The sequence below is a fragment of the Oxyura jamaicensis genome, chromosome 3 (assembly GCF_011077185.1).
Source record: "Oxyura jamaicensis isolate SHBP4307 breed ruddy duck chromosome 3, BPBGC_Ojam_1.0, whole genome shotgun sequence".
Taxonomy (NCBI): domain Eukaryota; kingdom Metazoa; phylum Chordata; class Aves; order Anseriformes; family Anatidae; genus Oxyura; species Oxyura jamaicensis.
In genome coordinates, this window is record NC_048895.1 from 118,349,794 (window position 1) to 118,373,213 (window position 23,420).

The following is a 23,420-nucleotide window of genomic DNA, read 5'->3' on the forward strand; positions in this document are numbered from 1 at the left end:
GCGGAGGCGGCCGGGGCGGGGCGGGCCGGGCTGGGCAACGGCGGGGGCGCAGGCGGCCCAGCGCGGGCGGCGAGGCAGCGCGGGCGGCGGAACCTCCTACCAACGAGCCGCCGGGCGGAAGTAGCGCGGCCGGAAGCGCGAGCGATAGAGTCGCCGCGGGGGGGGAGCGGCGCTCAGCCCGCGCGGCCGAGCCACGGCGGCCGGAAGCGCGCACCATAGAGACGAGCCTCAGTGGCCTCGGGACCGCCCCCCCGGCGCCCCGCCCCGGCGCGCGGCCGCCGCTCGCCACCGGCGTGCGGAGCCGTCCCTGGGACTTCCCGCCGCGACCCGGGCTCGGCCGCGGGCCGCTCCGCAGCTCCCTTCTCCCCGCGCCGCGGGGAGCGGCCACAGGGCCAGCGCTCCCCGCCCACCACACCTCGGGCGCGTTCATCGTGGCGGGGAAACGAGAGGCAGGGGGCTGGGACCCGACAGCACCGAGGCGGGACGGTACCGGCACCGCCCACCTAAGGCGCAGGCAGGTCCCGCGTGAGCCTACGGAGCCAGAACAGCCCCCACGCACCAAGAGCAGCCGCCCCTCCCGTCCCTTATATAGCCCAGAGCCCCGCCCACCGGCCAATCCGCGCGGGCTGGCAGCCAGCTCCCGGGCTCTCATTGGCCACGGGGCGGGCTGAACCGCCCCCTCCCTCCGCACCTCATCTCGCTCACGGCCCTTCCTGCGGTGCGCGCGCGGGCGCCCCCTATCGCGCTGTGGTACTCCGCGCCCCGCCCACCGACCAATCTGCGGAGGCGGGGGGCGCACGTCCGGGTTCCCATTGGCCGGCGGGTAGCGGCCCCGCCCCCGACGGCGCGTTACGCAGCGCGGCGGTTGGCGGCGGCCCGTCAGCGGCGGAGTGACGCGCCTGGGGACCGGGAGGCGCCGGGTGAGCCCGGTAAGTGAGCGCCCCGCACCCGCCTGCCCGCGCCGCGCCCGTCTCGAGCCGCAGCCGTCTCGGGCCCGGTGCTTCCGGCAGGCTCGGGGCGCGGCCCCAGCTGACAGGGCCGGCGGGCGCGGCCCGGTCCGACCCGTCTGGCCTGGCCCGGCCTAGCCCGGTGCCGCGGCCGCCTCGGCTCGGCTGACGGCGCGTCCTGCCCGCAGGGTGTGCGGCTGCGGCATGTCGGAGGGCGAGTCCAAGCAGGTGCCGAGCAGCGGCTCCGACTCAAAGCCGGAGCCCGCCTCGTCCGGCCCGGGAATGACCTCGGTGTCTGCGTCGGTGGCTTCCGCGGCGCCCCCGGAGGAGGAGGAGGAGGAGGAAAGCGAGGACGAGTCCGAGATCCTCGAGGAGTCCCCGTGCGGCCGCTGGCAGAAGCGGCGCGAGGAGGTCAGTGTTGGAGGCCGGTTCTCGGGACTGGGCCTCTGGGTGCGCGAGGGGAGTCCTGGGAGCTAAGGGCACGGCACCAGCGCGGGGCCCGGTCCTGCCCTGCCGGCTGTCCCTGGGCCAGCCCGAGCCCTGGCGACGATGGTCTGTCACAGTCCTTGGGCTCTAGAACATCGGGGGTTGAGCGCTGCCTGCTTTTCTCCCTGCATGACTGTAGCGTTGAAAGCTCTTCTGAACAGGTGGTGTTGGGGCCAGCTGTTGCTGCTGCGTTGAGAGAGGGTTATTTCTAGCGTTTATACACGTGTCTTGTTTCCCAGATCTTTTGTTCTGGGGATAATGAAGAGCTATGACTGGACAGTGCTTGGCATTCAGTAGGGAGTGTGAAGTGAAGAGTACCTACTTCCAGTTTTGCAATCTCATCTGCTTTTGAGTTTGCTTTAGAGTCTCCAGTTAAGATAAAGCACAACCAGTTCATGCAGACTTGTATCTTGGCTTGTCCAATTTGCCTTCGCTTCTCGGTGCATGTTTAATGACATGAGTAGATTGGATCTTCCTGTTTTGGAGCTCTTTTTTTTCCCACACCTTGCTGTGTTGTTTTTCTTATTGAAGGCTGTCTTCAGAAATTGGTTTCTGCTTCAAGTTGCTTCAGTGAAGCAAGCTCTGTAGCTGAGAAAGTCTTAATTCAAGTGCTGATGTAGTCTTTCTTAAACAAGTCAGGATGAGCACAGAAGCGTCTATATTAACAGATAAAAATGCAGGGCAGTACAAACTTTGGTGGTGGTGAAAGAGTTATTTGTTTTGATGTAAATTTGGAGGTCAAAATAAGGTCAAGGATTCCCTCAATTTCTTTACCTTTTTTTGCTTAAAAGCTGTTCTGTTTTTATTACGTAAGCTAATTCCTAGCAAGGTGTAATAACAATGTGCCATTTTTTGATGAAGCTGTAAAACTTGGTTGGGGGGGGGAGGGATGTCTGTGTAAGGCTTTAATTCTGTTCTCCAGAATATATTCCTTATGATAACCTGAAACTGTGGCTAGATTTCCTTTTTTTTTTTTTTTTTTTTTTTTTTTTTTTTTTTTATCAGTCTGTGCTGAATCAATGCACAGGAAAGGCTTGGGGAATTAATTTGAATTGCAGAATACTATTATCGTTTAGGTTGGAAGGGACCTTAAAGATCATCTAGTTCCAATCCCACCTGACATGGCCAGGGACAACTTTCATTATAGCAGGTTGCCCAAAGCCCTGTCCACACTGGACTTGAACACTTCAGGAATGGGGCATCCACAGCTTCTCTGGGCAGCCTATTCCAGTGTCTCACCACCTCCATAGTAAATAACTTCTTCCTGTTTTCTGCTCTAAATCTTCTCTCTTTTAGTTTAAAACCATTATCCCTTTTCTTATCACTATACTCCATGACAAAGAGTCCCTACCCATTTTTTCTGTAGATCCCCTTTAGGTATTGGAAAGTCATAATAAGGTCTCTCTGGAGCCTTCTCTTCTGTAGCCTGAACAACCCCCACTCCTTCAGCTTCTCTTCACAGGAGAGGTGCTCTAGCCCTTATAAAGCTAATGTTCAGTTTATGTGGTCTTTTCAGTATATTTTAAAACAGATTATTTTGATGCAGAAAGATTAGTGTCCTTCTAGTATTTTCCGTACTGTCCTACATAAAAATAAAGTATCGGTAGGTTTAGTATTTTCTCTGGATTTCAGTTTCCCCATCTACAGACAAATAAAGGTTCACACTCAAGGAGTTCCTTAAAACATTGGCATGACTAAATTACCGACTTCTGTCTTGGGTATGGAAGTGACTGGTTGGTTTGAATGCAGACCATTCTTGTATGTTAGATGTATGAGGTTTGCTCCACCTCACAGATAAAGAAAGGACAATAGATTAACTGTTGAAGACCACAAAATGAATTGATGACAGATCTGGGGTAAACTCAGGGTCTCTTCTCAGCCTTTCATCTGTCAGAGCTGTACTGTCTTCCTGCAGGAAATGCTAAACATTTATGAGCCTGTTTGTTGCATTCTGGTTGCCTTCAGGTGGGCCTTATGTCTCAAATGTGTGCATGAAAACATATTCTGCTAGTGATCATGCAATTAAATTATGTTTTGTCTCAATTTTACGTGTAAATTTGTGGCGTGATTAGATCTGAGCTTGTAGAGTGTGATTTGTTTACTTTAAACGCATGACATCTCTCCCCTGCTGTCTTCAGCTTTTGGACTGAGCTGTGCCCTGGAGTAAACTTCCACTGCAGATGTTCCAGCATGAAACTTTTTCTGGAATAATACCTTTGCTTTCTGAGCATCCTAGTATACCAGAATAAAACATCTCTTGTACCAGAGTAGTGTCCTTGTAAAGCTCTGATAACGTGATAGCTCAGTCAGCACTGGTTATTCCGGTCAGTGTACCCGTGCAGACAAGCTCTTATTCACAGTCTCTTTGGCAGTGAGGAGGAGTTACTACATGAAAAAGGAATGTTGTCACCTCCCCTCCCACCGGTGATGCAATCCTGATTCTTTATATTGACAATATCTTCTTTAGATGCTGAATTAAGCAGCCACTTTTGAAGCAATGTAATGTGGTAATATGGAGAGGAAACAGCACATGACTGCAGAGACCGATTTTATGCACAACATGTGGTCTGGTATTTTCCAGATTTTAAGTTCTTTAAGTTTGAGTTGCATACTTGGAAATGTTAACCTTGTTTGTTTATTTATTTTGTTTTAATAGATACAGACTCTTTGTAGTCATCTTCCTGGAACACAGATGACACGTTGTGTAGGGGCTGCATGGGCAGGAGCACTGCAAGTCTGAGGGAACAGGCTGTCACTAGAGTTCCATGTGAACAGCAAGGTTGTGAGTGCTCAGGCTGTTTACTTCACCTTAGTAGATTCCAGTAGAATCAATTTATTACTGATTGCTTTTGCATCTCGTGTGTGCTCCAGGAGAGGCTTCCAAACAAAATAGTCACAGGCCAACAGAAAAGGTCTTCAGTGGCTGAGTTTGCTTGTTTCATTTCTGTTCGCTTGTTTCATTTCTGTTACGTTCTTAAACTTCATTAGAAACGTTTAACCTCTCAGAGGAAGCTCTCTTTATGCAGTCCCAAACCCTCCACCAGCCGGAGTGTCGGACGAGCCCTCGCGGTGAGCGTGTACGCGAAGGGCTGACGGGATCGCTTCAGGCCGGCGGACCGGGCCCTGACGGAGCCGTGCGGCTCTGCCCGGACTGACAGCTCCTCCAGCCAATGGTGCGCGGAGCGAGGGCATTACATCACCGCCGCGTGCTCCCATAGGCTGCTCCTGGACCCGGCCGCGGCGCCGCTACCTGGCGGCTTCCCGCGAGTTTGCCTCGGGGCTGCACCGGCCTGGGGCGGCAGGGGTTAGGGTGAAGGTTAGGGTGAGGGTTAGGTTTAGGGTTAGGGTCGGGTGAGCGCGGTCCCGGCAGGAACGTCCCTCTGACAGAGCAGTGAAACATAAGTTATTAGAGCACTCCCGCTTCTGCGCTGGATGTCTTCCCAGGCCTCTCGTTATTCATTCCGTCTTTGTGTCACTACAATGATCTAATCACAAGGGAGCTAACAGCCTTATCCAGCGTCCAGGTTTCTTAGTATGCTGTGTCTTAGCTGGCAAATCAAGCTTATTGCGTGTTCTGAGCAAATCAGCAAGTCTGTGGTGTAGGAAAGTGTTTGTTGGCGCAGTCAGGTTAGCAGGATCGTGTGGTTATTCAGTCATATTTTAGGTACAGTAGCCTAGTCTAAACTGTGTCAACTAGTATAACTTCAAAGCTGCTTAAATGTCAATTGTAGAAAATGATTGTTTTAATTGATTGTGTTCCAGTCTGAACTTAACGTGGCCCAGCTTTGTGCCGTTCCCTCTTGTCTTGTCATCACTTCTCAGGGAGCAGAGACTGGCACATCCCTGTGCACTTCCCCTCCTCAGGCAGTTGCAGAGAGCAGTGAGGTTGCCTCTCAGCATTCTCTTCTCCAGACTAGACAACCCAAGTGTCCTCAGCCTCTCCTTGTAGGACAAGCCTTCCAGCCTAGCTGGTAAAACCAGCTTTGTTGCCCTCCTCTGGATGCTTTCAAGTATCTTAACATACTTTTTTATTGTGGAGCTCAGAACTGCACACAGTACTTGAGATGAGGCTGCACCAACGCTAAATACAGTGAGAGAATCACCTCTTTGGACTGGCTAGCTATAGTTTGTTTAATGCACCCCAAAATGTGTTTATCCTCTTGGCTGCTAGGGTGCACTGCTAGGTCATACTGAGCCTGCTGTCGCCAGCATCCTCAAATCCCTTTCTGCTGAGCTGCTCTCCAACTACTTGTCCCCCAGTCTGTACCTATGTCCAGCATTTCTCCATCCCAGCTGCAGCACCTGGCATTTACCATTGTTGAACTTCATGTGGTTGCTGATTGCCCAATGCTCCAGTTTGTCTAGATTCCTCTGCAAGGCCTCTTGTCCCTTCAGGGATTCAGCTGCACCTCCCAGTGTAGTGTCATCAGCAAATGTGCTAAGGATGCACTCCACTCCCGCATCCAGACTATTGATAAAAACACTGAACAGAACCAACGCTGGAATTGAGCCTGGGGGAGCGCTGCTGGTGACCATCTGCCGCCAGTCAGACGTAGCCCTGTTCACTACGGCCCTTTGAGCTCTACTGTTGAGTTGGTTCATCATCAATACCTTAAGGGTGAAATTACTGTTAGGGATGGTTGGTGGGGAGGGGGTGTGTGGTGATATGGCTCCTCCCATAGTGTACTTATTTTTCTGTTGGAAATACAGGAAGATACAAGAGATGAGCTATGACCAATGTCAGCGTTTTCAGGTATTTCTACTGTCCTTAAGTGCTGCAGGGACAGATGACAATCTACTTTCTCATGCTCCTACTGTGTGTATACATTGCATGCATTGGTTTCCAGGCGTGTTGCAAACTTTATTGCTCTCCTATCTGAGTTGAATCCCTTTCTGTAATTGTAACCATGCCTGTGGTTACTCTCCAAACACATTGAAAGGTGAAGCTTTAGCCTTGCAAGGGGTTGAAGATAGGCTTTTAACAGGGGATTAATGTCTTGTGGAAGAGAGACATAAAATGTCCACAACTTGGAGTTAGTGGAATCACAGGAGGGGGAGACTGAGACTGACAGATTCTCCAGGCCCTGGTTCTCCAAGCTTGTGCTTGCCTTGGTTCCTTTTACTTTTTCAGCCTGACAAAAACCTCTTTTTCTGCTGTCCCTGTGTGACACTACATTTTTCTCTTTCAGTCAGCATGCATAAATAATTTATTTTTCTTAGGTTGTCCAAGTATTTTCAGAATTATCTGCTGCATTTAGACTATGCCTCCTGGGAATAGTATTATAGAGATGGATTGTAGCAATGTACTTGAAGTAGATTTTTAGACTCCTGATGCTGATAGGTATTAAACTTGAAATGTTGGCAGGACCTTAGACTTGCTGCTTAACGTCCCTGAGAATTACATAGATCAAACAGAAAAGTGCCCCAGCAGAATCTTACTTTTCAGAATTTTCAGCTTGGTATTGGTGTTGAATTTAGCAAGCCCATCTTATGGGGAGGGACTTGACCATCCAAGTCTGTGAATGGTTCTATAGTTTGTCACTTAATAGATATATATTGACAGATTAATTGATAGATTTAAGTAGATTTTAGATTTAGATTTTGACAGATCTATTGATAGATTTCTTTCTGGGTAGGAAATCACTATGTGAATGACTGTGTCTTGGTACAAGCCAAGGCATTTTAATACTTTGTTGACATCAAAGGTCAATTGTTTTTTTTTCTGACAAAGATGCTTTTGTCAGACTTGTCTGCTAAGGTTTAGAATTTGTGGCTGTTATTGTAAAACTGAGAGGGGTTAATCAAGTTACATTAATTTCCCCTTTGGCATTTAAATGGTTGCGTTTAAAAGCCGTGTGATATTTTACAGGGGTGCTTGTTGCTGTACAGTTTCAAGGTGACGAGAAATGCATATAATAATGAGGCAATTCATTGTAACAGTTAGTAAGTAACCTATTTAATGCTGTTGAATGGATCCGTATCGTATTTTGAATGTGGGAAAGCAGGTTCCCTTTAAGGTATGTATATGAATGTGTCTGTAATAGTTATGAGAGAAGATGTCTAGCATATTCACATCTGCTCAGTCTTCTGCTTCTGCAGGCCCCTTGTGAGGCATATTTAATTGCGGTACAGCTTTTGCTGAATGCTGTTTCATTTCTTGATATAGAAGACTTTGAGTGAAGCCTGGTATTGAAAGGAAGAAAGAGATAACAGAAGAAAGAGGACTGGTCTCTGCTTGAAGATTGTTGCCCTTTTCCTCAAAGATTGTACTTTCCTGCAGATTCTAAAATCCAGTGATAATTTCTGGGGTGTCTGAAAGGTGATGCTTGAGCTCTGCTAACCATCAGTGACCTCCATTGAGAAAGAAATGTTCTTGTGCTTGATGTATTACTGACTTTTCTGCAAACTCAGCTGCTGGACAACATTTTGTGTTATGCCACTGTTTCAGCGACTTCTGAGATCCCTAGGTTCTTTTTTGCCTCATCCCTGAGGCAGATCTCCTGTATATAAATGTCTGTTCATACAGTCGTTGCTATGTTGATTGGTTCTTGTTTTCCTGTCTCCAGTATTTCCTGCTGTCAGGTAAGCTAGATGAACTGTGCAGTCCTTCATAACTTCCTTTACTATGGTGTGCAGGCTAAGATAGGATGAAGAAGTTCCATGGGAACCTGGGTATCAGGTCATGTGCAAAACTTGTGTGCCAGTATATGAGGCAGTGTACACTGTTCCTGTGGGTATATACGAGTTTAGTGCTTCATTCTTGCTGTTCATTATATCCTGTTGCTGAAAGCTCATAAAGTTAACACAGGTAGCACCAGTGTCTTTACTACACTGCTGTTAGTGTGCTTCTCCTAATTACAGTCCTTGTTGGTGTTTGGACAGATGGTTCCCAGTTTAGGTGGCTGAGTGTTACAGCTGAATTGTAATGCTTGGGCAAGCATACTCTCTTGGTCCATGCTAGCTCTATGAAATAAAGAAGTGGTGATCTATGAGGAGTTGAACCCAGCAAGATGTGAAATGAGATGCTGAGTCTACTACCTCTTTATTTTATCTCCTTTGTCTTTTCAGTCCTAGTTGGAGCCTCTACTTTTCTATTTTAAATATGGAGCCAGTTGACGACTTTTCCATTTGGATTTACATTTCTTTAAGGAGCCAGAATGTGGTATTCTTGGAGAGGAAATGCCAACAGACTGGGTGTTTGTATTCTGTGATGCTTGAGTCTGATTTCTCAGCTGCTGTTGTGACAGAAAAGAAGCTTACTGAGGTAGTAGAATATAAGCATCAGTCTTTCTTTTTCTATCATACATCTGAGTTTCTTTATGTGGGAAAATGAAGAACCATTCGGTGGAAAGGTAGCATTTGAGATGCTCTAAGCTTTGGATTCTGCTACTGGAGAGTGGAAGGGTAGCAGAGACTTAAACTAGTACGAGGAGGGCTGCCAACTTCTTGACACGCTTTGGCAATGTACCTGTATTTTTAGCTGATGCAGAAAACTAATGCCATGATATAGTTCTTATGATTTTACTTCACTGTTGGGAACATCCTCAGAAGAGGGAATATGTGCACCCTTCTAACTTTTTTATTGGCTCATTTGGGGGCTTTATGGAAGGAAGGAACACTTGATATGTGCTTGAATGAGTTGAGGGGCACTGCAGAGTATGGAGGGAATTGAGCCTTTGTCTTGGGCCTGTTGTCTACAGCCCCATTGTGTTCTTGCTTACTAACTGCAACAGACAGCTGGTAGCTTTCTTAGTGCCTTGTCAGCCAGCATCATTTCTCAGTGGGAGAGCAGGCACAGCTACAGCAGCTGTCTGCTTTTCTAACTTTCCTGGGTGGTTAGAAGTGCTCTTTACAGTCCAGCTGTCTGTGACTAAGGTATAGGGTTTGCTTTGCAATGTTAGAGAGCAATTCTTTAGAGGAAAAAAACGTGTTCCGTGTAGTTTACCGGCAGCACCAAAGCTTTCCTGTTATCAGTTTTCTGACAACATACACAGAGAATAAGGAGCATGCTTGCACAGAAAGTAGTATTAAAAAAATAATAAAAAGAATGCAGGTGGTGGTAATCAGGCACAGGGCTTGGCTAGTGATTAATCTTGAACCCTCTCTTTCCACATTTTTGGCCCTTCCCTCAAGCATCTCAGGTTCAAGCTGGGTATCGGGAACAGGTTTTTCACCAAGAGGGTGGTCAGGCACTAGAACAGGCTCCCTAGGGATGTGGTTACAGCACTGAGCCTGCCAGAGTTAAAGAAACCTTTGGACAACACTCTGACGCATGATCTGATTTATTTTTACTTTTTTGTGTAGCCCTTTGGGGTCCCAGGAGTTGGACTCAATGATCCTTGTGGGTCCCTTCCAACTCGGATATTCTATGATCTCCTTAAGTACTGTACCAAATTCCTCCTGCTAGATCCCAAATTGCCCATCCCTGACATTCTAAGAACTGCGTTCCTCTACACAGCATCTCCACTTGGTTTACATAATATTGCTGAAGCTGTTTCTCCTGTTGAATTGCTTAGATGGATTTTCCTTCGTGGGGTGACAACTTAATCACCTACCTTTGTGGCTTTGGGAGACCTTGGGTTCAGTGTTCAAACCATCATTGATTAGGCTGCCTGAGTTCCCCACTCTGTTGTGGGTCTTCAGATCACTGATGTGGTTCTTACTTCTCCTTTGAATAGCCCTTACCCAGATACTTTTCCACAGCAGTTTGCTGAAACTTGGAGTTTATACCTCCCAAATTCTGAATTTGTGGTTGCCAAATCGTGTTCTCCAAGGAGTTGCTATAGGCCCTTCTGTTATGCTTTTAAAATGATAATTGTAGCTTGTAATTACATCTCTGTGGTGCAATCTTAGGGAGAAATCACATAGTTTGTCTGACAACACTGTTCTCTGTGGTTGTAGTTCTGAATTCTGCTCAGAGCTTAGAGTGACCAGATGGTTGTTGGTACCTGTATTGTTAGCATGAATGCCCTCCTTTTTTTTTTTTTTTTTTTTTTTTTTTCCTCCTCTGGGAGCATGGTGTTACTGTCTTAGCTCAACTCAAGCAGTGGGGAAAGCTGCAGCAAAGAAAATATCAAACAAACTTCTGAATATGAGGAGAATGGAATAAGTCAACTGAAACTACAGATTTACAGGACTTACCTTTTGCTTTGGGCTGACCCAAAGTTAAAACACACCATTAAGAGCAATATCCACATGCCTCTTGAACATGGACAGGCATGGGGCACAACCACCTCTCTGGGAAGCTTGTTTCGGTGTCTAAATAACTTCCTTGGTAAAGTTTTTAGTAGCTCTGAACCTCCCCTGATGCAGCTTTGAGCCATTCCCATGTGTCCTGTCTCTAGATACCAAGGAGAAAAGATGAGCACCTCCTGCTCCACTTCTGCTCCTCAGGAAGCTGTAGAGAGCAATGAGAGATCGCCCTCAACCTCCCTTTCTCTAAGCCTAACATACCGAGTGTTCTCAGGCTCTCCTTGTAGGACATGGCTTTCAGCCCTTTTACCAGCTTTGTTGCCCTCCTCAGGACACATTCAAGTATCTTAATATCCTATTTATATTGTGTACCCAGAACTGCACACCGTATTCAAGGTGAGATGTCACAAATGCTAAATACACTGGGAGAATCACCTCTTTTGACCAGCTGGCTATTGTGTGCTTAGTGCACCTCAGAATACGGTTTCCCCTTTTTGGCTGCCAGGGTGCACTCCTGGCTCACATTGAGCCTGCTGTCAACCAGCTCTGCTTTCCAGCTGCTCATTTCCCAGTCTGTTCTTAGGTCCAGTATTATTCCATCCCAAGTGCAGAACTCAGTATTTGTTCTTGTTAATTTCATGCTGTTGCTCTAGTTTGCCTAGATCCTTCTGCAAGGCCTCTCTTCCCTTGAGAGTCAGCAGCACCTCATGGTGTAGCATTGTCAGTGTGCCACCAGCTGGCTCACGGCCAACCTGTCTTCCACCAGGACCCCCAGGTCCTTCTCCACAGAGCACCTCTCCAGCAGGTCATCCCCCAGCCTGTACTGATACATGCAGTTGTTCCTTCCCAGGTGCAGGACTCTACACTTGCTCGTTAAACCTCATTTGGTTTCTTCCTGCCCAGCTCTGCAGCCTGTCCAGGTCTTGCTGAATGGCAGCACAGCCTTCTGGCGTGTCAGCCACTCCTCCCAGCTTTGTGTCATTGGCATGCTTGCTGAGGGTGAACACTATTCCCTCATCAAGGTCATCGATGAAGATGTTGAACAGGACCTGACCCAGCACCGACCACTGCTAGCCGGACTAGGTCTTCAGCCGGACTCTGCGCCGCCGATCACCACCCTCTGAGCTCAGCCAGTTCGCAACCCACCTTACTGTCCACTCGTCTATCGCACACTTTCTCAGCTTTGCTAGCAGGATGTCATGGGAGACGGTATCAAAAGCCTTGCTAAAGTCAAGGTAGATGACATCCACTGCTCTCCCCCCGTCTACCCAGCTGGAGATGCCATCATAGAAGGCTACGAGGTTGGTCAAGCATGACTTCCCCTTGGTGAATCCATGCTGACTACTCCTCATAACCTTCTTCTCTTCCAATTGCTTGGAGATGGCATCCAGAACAAGCTGTTCCAACACCTTTCTGGGGATAGCGGTGAGACTGACTGGCCTGTAGTTTCCTGGATCCTTCTTGAAGACCAGAGTGACATTGGCTATCCTCCAGTCCTCAGGCACCTCTCCTGTTCTCCAGGACCTTTCAAAGATGATAGATCAAAAGACCATTGAAAATTAAACAAGTTTAAATAGTTCCAAGTTACTTGACAAGTCATCCAGGAAGTTATGGTAAAGCAAGGACTAACTGCAACATTGCTTCTAATTGTGACATGTTAAGCTTGCAGCTTTCCATCAATCACTGATGGCTGCTTGGATGCAATAGCTGTCCGTAACTGTCAGGAAGGTACAGGACAAATGCCAGAACATGCTTTTGTGAAGACTTAGGATTCTATTTTGCTGAGCATGGAGAGTGATGTATAGCAGTGGTTTGGCAACCAGAGTAAAGGAGGAAGTTGCTTTAGCCTTTCCAGTTGTCTGTCTGCCTTTTTTCCCCTTTTACTCTACTGTTGAATTTCCTCTTGAATTGAGAATTACCCTCAGTGTTGTCATATGGATTTGGTGTCTTGAGTCATGTTTGATACTCTAGAATATGCCTATGAGTCATGGAAGTTATTTATATTTGGTAAGCTTGCCCAGAAATAGGGGAAGTTATGATAAATAATAAATCCATATCTATTGGCTGTATTATCAAGGCAGATTTCAAGTACTTGTCAATACTTGAGGGCTTCAGTAACCCAGTAAAGTCAGAAGCTCTTTGAATAGACAGTAAGTATGATGAAAGAAGAGAATATAGAGGAATGCATGGGCATTGAGCGTGGGTAGTCATGGCTGTATCTTGTCCCTACAATACTAACACTTATATGCTTTCTGTTGGCTGGGGTCTTATTTAAATTTCTCTGAAGTTAAAGCCTTTGGGCACTCAACTTTATTAATTGTACTAGGAGTTCTTGTACTACGTCATGCCTGAGAGATTTCTCATACTGAAAATTGAAGGAATTAATGTTATATCCTTAATAGTCTTCAGTCTTTAACAATGGAACATAACAGGCCTGACCTACTATTCTAATGTCAGTATCAGTGTGTATATAGAGAAAATCACTTTCTTATGATAAATATGATGATTATCTCCTTGAATAAAATGTTAGAACTTTCACCCCTCAGTTATACAGGAGGCAAAGGGTAGGAGGGGAATAGGGTCATTCGTGCTCAGCTGCTTGTCTCCTGTGATTGTTTTCAACAGTTACTTTCCGTAGCTCAGGTTGTCTTTATGTAATTACGGTCTGTGTTCTGTATTCCTATCTGTGTCATGCAAGTGCATCTGGTCTTTATCACAATAATTTACAGCTCAGTTTACTGAGCAATCTGTGTCACTCCAACTACACTGTTCTTGTAGTCATTTATCACACCAGTAAGTCATCTGCAATTTGAGAAAATTGAATATCATTAGGTTTGTTATGATTCCTTTGGAAGATCTCCAAAAAACCCAACCTAAATTGATTGGCAGTCTGTCTAAATTATCAAGCTACTGTTGTAGTATCCAGTGAGCAGATGTGTATAATGCAAACTTTTAAAGTTGGTGTTGTATGCTAGGGAAATTAATACCTTAATGGACTCTTTTTTTCCATGCACAATTCCTATGTGTACATGCTTTGTTGGTGTGTTAGTCCTTCTGATCACACATTGTATTTAGAGCTCAAGTTTAACTTACTGTTAGCAGGACCAATAAATTCTCTCTGGTACCGCCATCCTCCATCAGAATTTCTTTATTAAAAAAAAAAAATAAAATAATAAAGCCTTAGATTTTTGTGTATCAATGTGATCAGCTGGGTGCACTGAGTCTGTACCCAGTCTACTGAAGTTGAAAGTACTGTTCATTGGAAATTTGTTTCCTTTTTATGTTAGTATTGTGTTATCAGTAGTCATTTCCTATAGTATAGTGCTTTATTCACGTAACTTCTGTGGATGGCAGAACACTTGGATCAATTAATCATTAATGTAATACTGCAGCTGAAACTGAGTACCTTTGGTTGCGTAAAAGCAGCTGCCAAGAGGAAAGGAATTTTTGAGGAAGCCCTGGGGTATGGTGAGAATTCTTCAGCGAATGTGGGATGCTGATGGGGTGAAGGAAGTGAAGGTGAAAGAAGAAAAGGTGAGACAATATTAATAGTAAAAGCTGTGAGATGGCCAAGGCTTCAAGGAGGTAATATATGTAGAAGGTGAGTCTGGAATGCTAGGCAAATCTCTGTATTGACTTTTACTTCAAAGGGAGAATTGGATCAGTTGGAAGTGAAGCTATTCTAGGTATGTGGCCAGCTGGTGGTGAATTAGAGTTTTTTTTTTTGTGTGTGTGGTAAAATAAAGTATAGATATAAAACATACATTAACATATTGTAGCCAAAAGGAGGCTTTCACCAGACTGGCTGCATATGAGGCCTAGATCATGCTTATCTATGTCCCATTCCTGAAGTGCCTGTGGACAATCCTGTCCTGGAATGCTCATTTAGTTAAAAGCTGATGAACAATGTTCATAATACTGAAATGAAGGGTGCATAGTAATGATCTAGTCTTGCTAGCTTAGATCTCATACCTGTTTCCATCCTTCCCATACAGGTGAATCAACGCAATGTCCCGGGGATTGATAGTGCCTACCTGGCCATGGATACAGAGGAAGGTGTGGAAGTGGTTTGGAATGAGGTTCAGTTTTCTGAGCGGAAGAACTTTAAGCTTCAGGAGGTATGTTGACATATTTCCCAACAAGATGTGGGAAACACCACAGAATCATTAATGTTGGAAGCGACCTCTGGAGTTCATCTGGTCTAACCTCCCCTGTTCAAACAGGGGTGCTTAGAGCAGGTTACCCAGGGCCATGTCCATATGGCTTTTGAAGATTTCCAAGGAAGGAAACTCAACTACCTTTCTTGTCAACCTATTCCAGTTCTCTATCACCTCTACAGTAAAAACACATTGCACCAGGGTGACAGGCCTTGCATTAGGGTGTAATTATAGATACTGATTCATGTGGGTTATTGGCTAGGTCTATAATTCTTCCCTACTTTCTTAAACATAGCAAAAATGAAGCCTGATTTCTGCAGAAAATGTGACTGAAAACTGTTGCTGTACTATGTCTAGAGGCTTTTGTGTTGGTTGAGTCTTGGTGATCAAACAATGCAGTATAAGATGAAATCAGATGCTGATATTCCTTTGCATAGGAGCTTGAAGTGTATTGTGTTGTTTAAGGGGACCCAGACCTCAGAAGCAAGTAAGGTGTGGGCTGATGTGGTCTTTGATATAACATGGCTTTGACTTTCTGATGTTGCAGGAGAAAGTTAAAGCAGTGTTTGACAACTTAATTCAACTGGAACATCTGAACATTGTAAAGTTTCACAAATACTGGGCTGATGTGAAGGAGAATAAGGCCAGGGTAAGTAAAGCAAGCAGTCTGTTGGATTTTCTCGCTGTATATCCTGTGGGTAATTAGTGAAGCAGAAGGTAATATTTCATACTGTCCCACAGGTGATCTTCATCACTGAGTATATGTCCTCAGGGAGCTTGAAACAGTTCCTGAAGAAGACAAAGAAAAACCACAAAACTATGAATGAAAAGGTAACTCTTTTTTCCTATGTGCCTATTTTCACTTAGTGTCTTCAGCCTCTGGAAAGGTCTCTCAGCAGATGATCCTAATGAGAAGAAGAGCTGGTGATAATGTCTGAAATTTTTTCTTGTTACTGTAAGCTAATTTAGTTGTAGGTTGTCTGAGATACCTGTTATGTGTTGCTTTATTTGTGTCCTTTAGTTTTGCAGCTTCATATGTATGTTGTGATAGCTTCTCCTGATCTGTGTATGCATGCAGGAAAGAAGGAAGGGTTCTATGCATAAGAGGAGTTAGGAGGGGAGGAGGCATGATCTGTGACCCCTGTCAAAAATGTAAAAACTAAACAGAGCACAAGAGTACTGATTCATAAAGTTCTTACTTCTTACACACCCGTACTGGATATAAGCTAAGATACTACTGATTGGAGGGTATATTCCTTCATTTGAATGAGCTTTGAATCACATAAGTATGGATTAGTTCCTCTTCCTTGAATGATTTTTATCATTTTTGCTCCTGTGTCTATAGGCCTGGAAGCGATGGTGTACCCAGATCCTCTCTGCTCTCAGGTATGTAAGTTACTGATCTTGAGATCTAGCCATTTGTTTAAGCATAGCATTTATTGTGCTAGAATAAAAAGCTGTCTATATACATACTGCTAAATGTTAGCAAACTTCATGGAATAGAGCTTGGAGAGCACTTTCAATCATCAGCCTGAATCTTATCCCAGTTGTAGTCTGTAGAGTGTCAGCTGCACTTTATACAACAATCACAGACTCTTCAGTTAGATAATACTGAAGCCTCTACAGTAAAGAAACTGGTGCAACGTAGGGTTTGGATCCCAATGGTTGTGACCGGTATGATAGTGACTGTACAAGATAAGCATCAGGGAGTTTTCCCATGTATCCAGATCCAGCTTTATAACCTGGCTGTAACCATGGCCAAGAGGATGTTGCAAAGAAGTCTCAAAGAAATCAAATTCCATATGGCTGCAGCATGGAAAATTTTCTTAATCTTGGTAGGCTGCAGCCGTGTAGCATGTGATGTATTCATAATTATTGTGGTGTGATATTAATAGGAATATATATAAATCTGTACATTTCTTGATGATGCAGATCATCTGCAGCCTTCCTAGCACAATCCAGTTGAACAGAATCTGGAGTTCTTTTGTTTTTGTCTTAAAGACACTTCCGTACCTGAGCCAGAGATGGTGTGGCTAATAACAACCTTGGAAAGACAATAACCCAGATGTCAGAGCAAGGCTTGCACTCCACAGAGAAAATTCTGTTGCCATTTAGCTAAGTATAGCTGCTGAGGGATATCTGGTGTTCTAATAAGCTTTTGAGAGCTGACAGTCTTTATTTGTGCTGGCTGCTAAAATAAAACAAAGCAGAGTGAAATGCAAAACCAACCTCAAACTGTACCTGGGGCCCCAGCACTGAAAAGTTTTAATTGCACATGCTAGAAAACATGACCGATCGTGTTTGTGCACCACTGAACACTGTTTTTGATTTTGATTTTGATTAGGGACAGAATAAGGTTCTGTTCATTTGGTATTTTAATACCTATTATAATAATAAATTTAATAATAAAAAAACAACCTTTAACCTGTGTAACTACCATCTAGCAATATTGAGGTGTATGATGCAGATATGGTACCCTGGGTTTTGTAAGAACTGGTCAGAATGGTCAGAAGAAGTTTCCTTTCCCTCTGCCAATTCTGGAGGTTGTTAGTAAGAGACAATTGCTTAATTTTCATTATTCTATACTAGGCTAGAGGTTGATGTACAGTCACTGAATTTGTACCTCCCTGCTGTTGTAAATCCCTGGCATGCACCCTTTGCCCTCTTGTTCTCTTCTCATGATGATGTATCTCAGGGAAGGGATGAAAGGAGGGATTCCTGCTTCAGCCTGGGGTAGTCCCCTGACCAGTGCTCTGTTCTGAATCTCTAGCTACCTCCACTCCTGTGATCCTCCAATCATCCATGGCAATCTGACCTGCGATACCATCTTTATTCAGCACAACGGATTGATCAAAATTGGGTCAGGTAAGGCTTACTGGAGGTGTCCCTTCCTCTTTGAGGCAAACTGCTCAACTAGAACAGGACATCTAACCATTTCGAGGCTTTCTGGCATAGTAGGCATGTATGCATATGCTCCTTCACCACTGCATCATTTGGGCCAGAGATTGGCAAAAGAATACACTCCTGGGCCGCCTTTAGGCACAGGCAGGACTGTTACTGAATACAGTTTTCCATGTCAGCCCATACCTTTTTGATCACAGGGGACTGACCAGAGAAAAGGTGCTGCAACTTTCAAGTTTTGCATGCATGTTATCCTTCTTATCCTTGGATTCATGGATGCTCTGCCCTTTTTGTTTTTCCTTATCCCCCTCCCCAATGTTAATACGCATGGAGTTTGCCTGTCAGTGTTGTGAAGCTTTGAGAGCTGTCTGGAGAGCTGTGTTCACTGAGGCCACGAGTGTTTCTTTTACCAAGAAGTGTATGAAGGTTATAGACTCTGGCTCCAGCAAGCCACTAGTCTTGGCATCCTCATATAGCATCGCTCACTTTAGCTTGGACTTCAGGATGCTAGCTTGTGTTGTGCCTGTTTAGCAAAGACATGCCCTGTTCAGGCAGCTGCTTGTGCTGAAATGCTTTATTTCAGAAGTAGGAAGTATTTTTGTCTAGAGATGCAGTGCCTGCTTGCTTAGTCTGCTTTTTTTTTTTTTTTTTTTTTTTTTTTTTTTTTTTAAATCTCATCTGCTGTTATATCTTTAGGAATGTTTGCAGTTCTGGATGCATTCTCTAGTACCTTGATGTACCCTTTCAAGTGACAGCTACCAGTTGTCCAGCTCTACTGCAAGTATCCTCAAAGCTGAGGAGTGTGCACTGGCCATCCTGTAGGATTTCATCTATGTGAATTATTGGTTTTAATGTGGACAGTGTACAGGAAAGAATGCTCTGCTTCACCTGTCATTTAAAAGTAGTCTCTCTTCATAAACTGCGTAACTCTGTAGTTTTTCTTTCAATCAAAGGACTCTTACTCTGTCTTGTTCCGGAGTTGGGGTCTCTGTTCTCCATAACAACCTTTTGATATATGCTTGTATCCTGGGAGTGTGGGTCATGGCAGAAGGATTAATCACCTGCCTGTAAACTTGGTGACATCTTGTTCTTCATACAGGCTGATGGTATCACAGGGTTCACTTGATTTTTTTCCAAAGTTGTCCAGATGGGAGGAGTTTTCAAGAGTTGCACATATCTGATACCTGTCTGCTGGCAAACATCTGGCTCCCTGGCATCCAATTCAGGTCATTTATGGGAAGTCTATTGTAGGCTCTACTCAAGAAGTACATAAGAGATCCTTCCCTTTCTAGTTGAATTTAAAAGTATTATACAGCTGGAATCTTTCTGACTGATAGCCAACGCTTTATAAGAGTAAACCACTTAAAGCTGGTATCTGGAGCTGTGGCTTTTTACCGGAGAGTAGTTCTGCAGATCAGCAAACATGGCATTCTCATGAGCATTCAGACTCTCAGTGGTGCCATGAAGAGACTGTCTAGAAAGGTGGTTCATTGAGTGTGGATCACAGACAGTTGCCTCAGCAGTTACATGTTTGCCTACTCCCTCCGATCTCATAGATCTTTGCTTCTATTAGGCATGGTGAAGGAATAGAGGTAATTGGACTGATGTGCCTCTTTCAAGGAGTAGTGGGTGTCTGTACATTTTAACAGCTGTATCCTCAGCAAGACTTCTAGGTAGCCCTGAGGAAGGGAAATTCTAGGAATGTGACTGTGCAGTGCTCAATTCCAGTTGCTCTTTTACTCCTGTTGTGGGTTAAACCCTGTAGGCAGCTGAGCCCCATGCAGCCATTCACTCACTCACCCTAAGTGGGATGCAGAAGAGAATTGGAGGGGTGAAACTGAGAAAACTCATTGGTTGAGATAAACAGTTTAAATAAAGCAAAAGCTGCACACATCAGCAAAGCAAAATAAGGAATTTACTCACTATCGGTTGGCAGGCAGATGTTTTAGCTGTTTGCAGGAAAGTAAGGCTTCATCACATGTAACAGATGCTTGGGAAGACAAATGCTGTAGATCTGGATGTCCCCCCACTCCTCTTTCTTCCCCCAGCTTTTATTGCTCAGAATGGTGTCATATGGTATGGATATCCCTTTTATCAGTTGGGGTCAGCCGTCCCAGCTATGCCTACCCCAACTTCTTAATTACCCCTGCCTACTCACTGGTGGGGTAGTGTGAGGAACAGAAAATGCCTTGACACTATACTAGCACTGTTTAGCAATAGCTAGAATACTGGTGTGTTATCAACACTGGTTTGGTCACAAATCAAAACCATAGCACTGCAGAAGTTTTTATGATTAAAATTAACTCTGTCCCAGCTCAAACTGGTACAACTCCACAGTTGTGGACTGCCTTGCTCATGTTATGTTCAGGACTGCCTTGCTCATGTTACGTTCAGAAGGGAAGTGCTTTATCTAGGAGATTCTTACCCTTTCTTTTTTTTTTTTTTTTTTTTTTTTTAAAGGAAGTGAGCACAAGTGGACTTATGATCAGAAAAGAATCCTCAAAACATAACATCTGTGATTCCAGCACAGGCTGTAATTACAGTTGCCAATATTGCAGAATGCATTCTTATTCTTGTATTACCCACCCAACTAGGCAAGTCAAAACTGTTCAACTGTGTCATCAGATTCTTGCAGTTCTTTAGCACTGCTGACTGTGCAGCAGCCAGACAGGCTATTTTCACGCTCAGGTCTTAGAGAGAGAGTTGCTTTGAGATCAGTAACAATGTTTGGCCCATATTTATTGCTTCATGTAATTACTTCTCAGAGCTGGCTGATACTTGAACAATTTCCTGTGTGTATTCAAAAAGTGGGGGAATCATTCTCATGGATTTCAGGGTAACAATGATTTAGTACATTATGATCTTCACTTTAATACTGTCTCCATCCTTAGCACTGTTCAGCACTGTGTTCCTCGAAAACTTTCCTTCCCGCTGCTTTAAGCAAGACAGTATACTTGCTGAATTTGGGGCAGAAATCTGGTGAAAGGAAGCTGCTAGTGTATCCCACAAAATATTCCTCCTTCTGCTAGGTGAAGAGGTACTAGAAGAGTAGTGCCTGTGAGTTGTGTTGCATTATTAAATGGCTTGTACTTATTTGTCCTGTAGCACCTCCTTGGGTGCTAGAGCATCCATTTTGCTTGTCACTTGCTGGCACTTTAGGTTGCAGAAGCACATGTACTAGCAGGACTGACCACTGTGTGTTTCTTGTTCTGCATGCAATTCTGTATTAGCCTTTTTTTTTTTTTTTTTTTTCCTAGGGCCACTTGTGTGTTGCAAAATGATTAATTTAGTAGTAAGGTGTTGCTATTCCATTGAGTTTTGGGGACAGGGCTGAAATCTTTATATGGTGGAGATCATCTGTGGAAGAAAAAGGGAGTAGGAAAGAGGAAGGATGTCTCATACTGCTTAACAATACAAAAGCCATCCATTTGTTTAACTTCTTTTTTTTTCAGTGGCCTGAAGTGCAGAGCTAGTAGTTTTGAGGAGCAAGTGTCAAATGAGCAGGGTGCCTTGGAGCACTTCTGGTGAGGATAGGGAAGACTTAAAACTCTTAGACTTGCACTAACACTGGTGTTCTTGGAGATAGGAATGATTTCTGGAGTTGCGATCAGATGAAAATATTCCATGTGAGAGATGTGTTGTTTTCTATGTATTCTTCCACAAGATCTACATGCAAGCCCATGTTGTATCTGTGTGTGTCTTTGTTGTCTAGCAGATGGACTTGTGAAGGGAGCATGTTGCAAGATGATATGTTGTGGCAGGTCAAAGGCATTCTGAGTGCAAAGGAACAACCATGTGTTTAGATAGGATGTTTGCTGCTATTTGCTATGTTCAGCCAATGTTGGGCAATGTTTCTTGTAATTATTTCTGGGAGTTTAAGAATCAGTAACAGGTGGAAAGAGGTGTGATGGGTTTTAATTAAAAGTCCTTTTAAGCAACTCTTGGAGTACTTCAGCAGAACTGAGACTGCAAACTGGAGAATTTTGTAATGGCTTCTTGTTTCCTTGAGACATAGACATGAGGCACATGCATGCCATGTTAGCATGTGCAGAGTGAGATTTCTAATAGAACACGGGGAAGTTTTGTGGTTTTGTGTTATGCTAGTGTATTTCCAAATAGCGCCCTCAGGCTTTCAACTGATGCAAATACTTTCCTGTCTTCAGCCTACCTGACCTTCTAGGATTCACTACATATTTAATTGCAGTCAGTCCACAGCCTCCCTTCAGTTCCAGTCCAGGGTGCCAGGAGACTGGTTTTTACTTAGTATTAGCTCTGCTATTAAATTATGTGGCCAGGTATGTAAGTACATGTTCAGCTGCAAAGATCCATGTAGAGGAGAAGCTGATAGAGTGTTAGAGAGAGGTAGATGTCTGCTGAAAGAGGTTCTGAGGGATTGTGGATCACTCAAAGAAACAACAGAACTTCCAGTTTCTTTGCCTTACTCAGCTCTAATTTTCTGCTTGATCAGAGGTGTCTTCCCCCTTGCCTGGTCTGGGTCTCAATTTGAAATGCTAACATTCCTTAGTTAAATTTATTTTAAAAGATGGCTGGTGGCTGGGCCGGATTCTCAGTGTTGTCTCTGTTTTGCAATGATTCTGACCTAGCTGTCTGTATGAATGTTACGTGCTTGCTGTTTCATCAACTCATTGACTTCTATCTTGTTTTACTTCCCGCTTACGGGCTGCTCTGTTACCAACAGTCTTTCATAGGATATTTGCTAATGGTGAGCAAACTTCTCCGCTCCTGTGATGTGACTACCACTATATATGTAATGTACATTAATTTTTGTGTGTGTGTATATATATATATATATATATTTATATGTATGTGTGTATATATATGTATATATATATATTTGTAATACACATGCGTGCATACGCGCACACACAATTTATTTTTACAGTGTTCCCTTGCTATAAGGCTGGTGTGTAAAACTGATCAGCCTAGGTGTATCCTGCTTTGAGACCTTTTGTTCTGTGCTGAAATGAAAGCCATTCTTCTCATCCAAAGCCTTACAGAGAGGGAGCACTGCCCTTTGTGAAGTCCCCTGGTTGTTAGTTCTCTTCCTCTCCTTGTTCTTAGTGTGCTAGTCAATGGACCCTAGTGCATGCTGGCTCCTGCATGTCAAGCCAATCAGATGCTTTCTTCTGAGCTCTTCCCAGCTGAACTTGTCATGAACATTAGGCTCTTTCCTGCTACGACTTTGCTAGACTTGGCTGAGCGCCAAACATGGACTAGCCTTTGCTTTGTGCTTGGACATTTAATTGCTTGCTTGTAGTTTTAACTTCTTAGATGATTTGTTTTTAAGATGAATGTTTCAGTGAAATACCTCTGGCTTCTGATGGCCAGAGAGATCTCCCACCTAAATGAGTCCCTGATTGCAATGTGAGGTTCACTACTTATGCCTCCCCAGACAAAGCTCTTTTCTGGGGGGAAACTTGAGCATATGAGGAGGGTGTTGGGCTTATCTTTGTTGAGCTGTGGAGGCTAGAGAAGGATTTGAGTGCTGCAGTTTTTAATCCTGTTAAATATAACTCTGCATTTAAATAAAAAAAAATGTCATTGGGGTTGTTCTCAATAGTTAGAGCTTTTTTCTGCTGAAGGGTTGGGTGCCTACCAACTGTCAGTTGGCAGTGGTGAAAGGGAAGGACCTGTCAAAAATGGCCTTTCTGCCTTCTTAGTGTTTGCAGGAGGAAGATGTGGTGCGTTGCTCTGCATCAGCAGAAGAGTAGATGCT

The 23,420-nt window shown here is 44.6% G+C and overlaps 1 protein-coding gene and 1 long non-coding RNA gene across 3 annotated transcripts in view; one reads left to right on the plus strand and one right to left on the minus strand.

Moving 5' to 3' along the window:
• The first annotated feature begins 775 nt into the window (after positions 1–775).
• NRBP1 (nuclear receptor binding protein 1) overlaps positions 776–23,420 on the plus strand; it is a 42,152-nt gene continuing 19,507 nt past the window's right edge. The window contains exons 1-8 of one of the 2 annotated variants that reach the window (XM_035321543.1): positions 776–929; positions 1,136–1,358; positions 14,621–14,743; positions 15,330–15,431; positions 15,524–15,613; positions 16,128–16,168; positions 17,553–17,647; positions 22,383–22,406. In XM_035321543.1, coding sequence (XP_035177434.1) covers positions 1,152–1,358; positions 14,621–14,743; positions 15,330–15,431; positions 15,524–15,613; positions 16,128–16,168; positions 17,553–17,647; positions 22,383–22,406 — 682 coding nt within the window. In that variant the 5' untranslated portion in view covers positions 776–929; positions 1,136–1,151. The remainder of the gene's footprint in view (positions 930–1,135; positions 1,359–14,620; positions 14,744–15,329; positions 15,432–15,523; positions 15,614–16,127; positions 16,169–17,552; positions 17,648–22,382; positions 22,407–23,420) is intronic. The other variant, XM_035321544.1, reaches the window with a different exon arrangement.
• LOC118164190 lies at positions 5,410–13,651 on the minus strand. Its single transcript, XR_004749365.1, has 3 exons — positions 13,640–13,651; positions 10,566–10,569; positions 5,410–5,536 (listed from the first exon to the last, which is right to left on the minus strand). It is a non-coding gene; the product is annotated as an uncharacterized LOC118164190 (long non-coding RNA).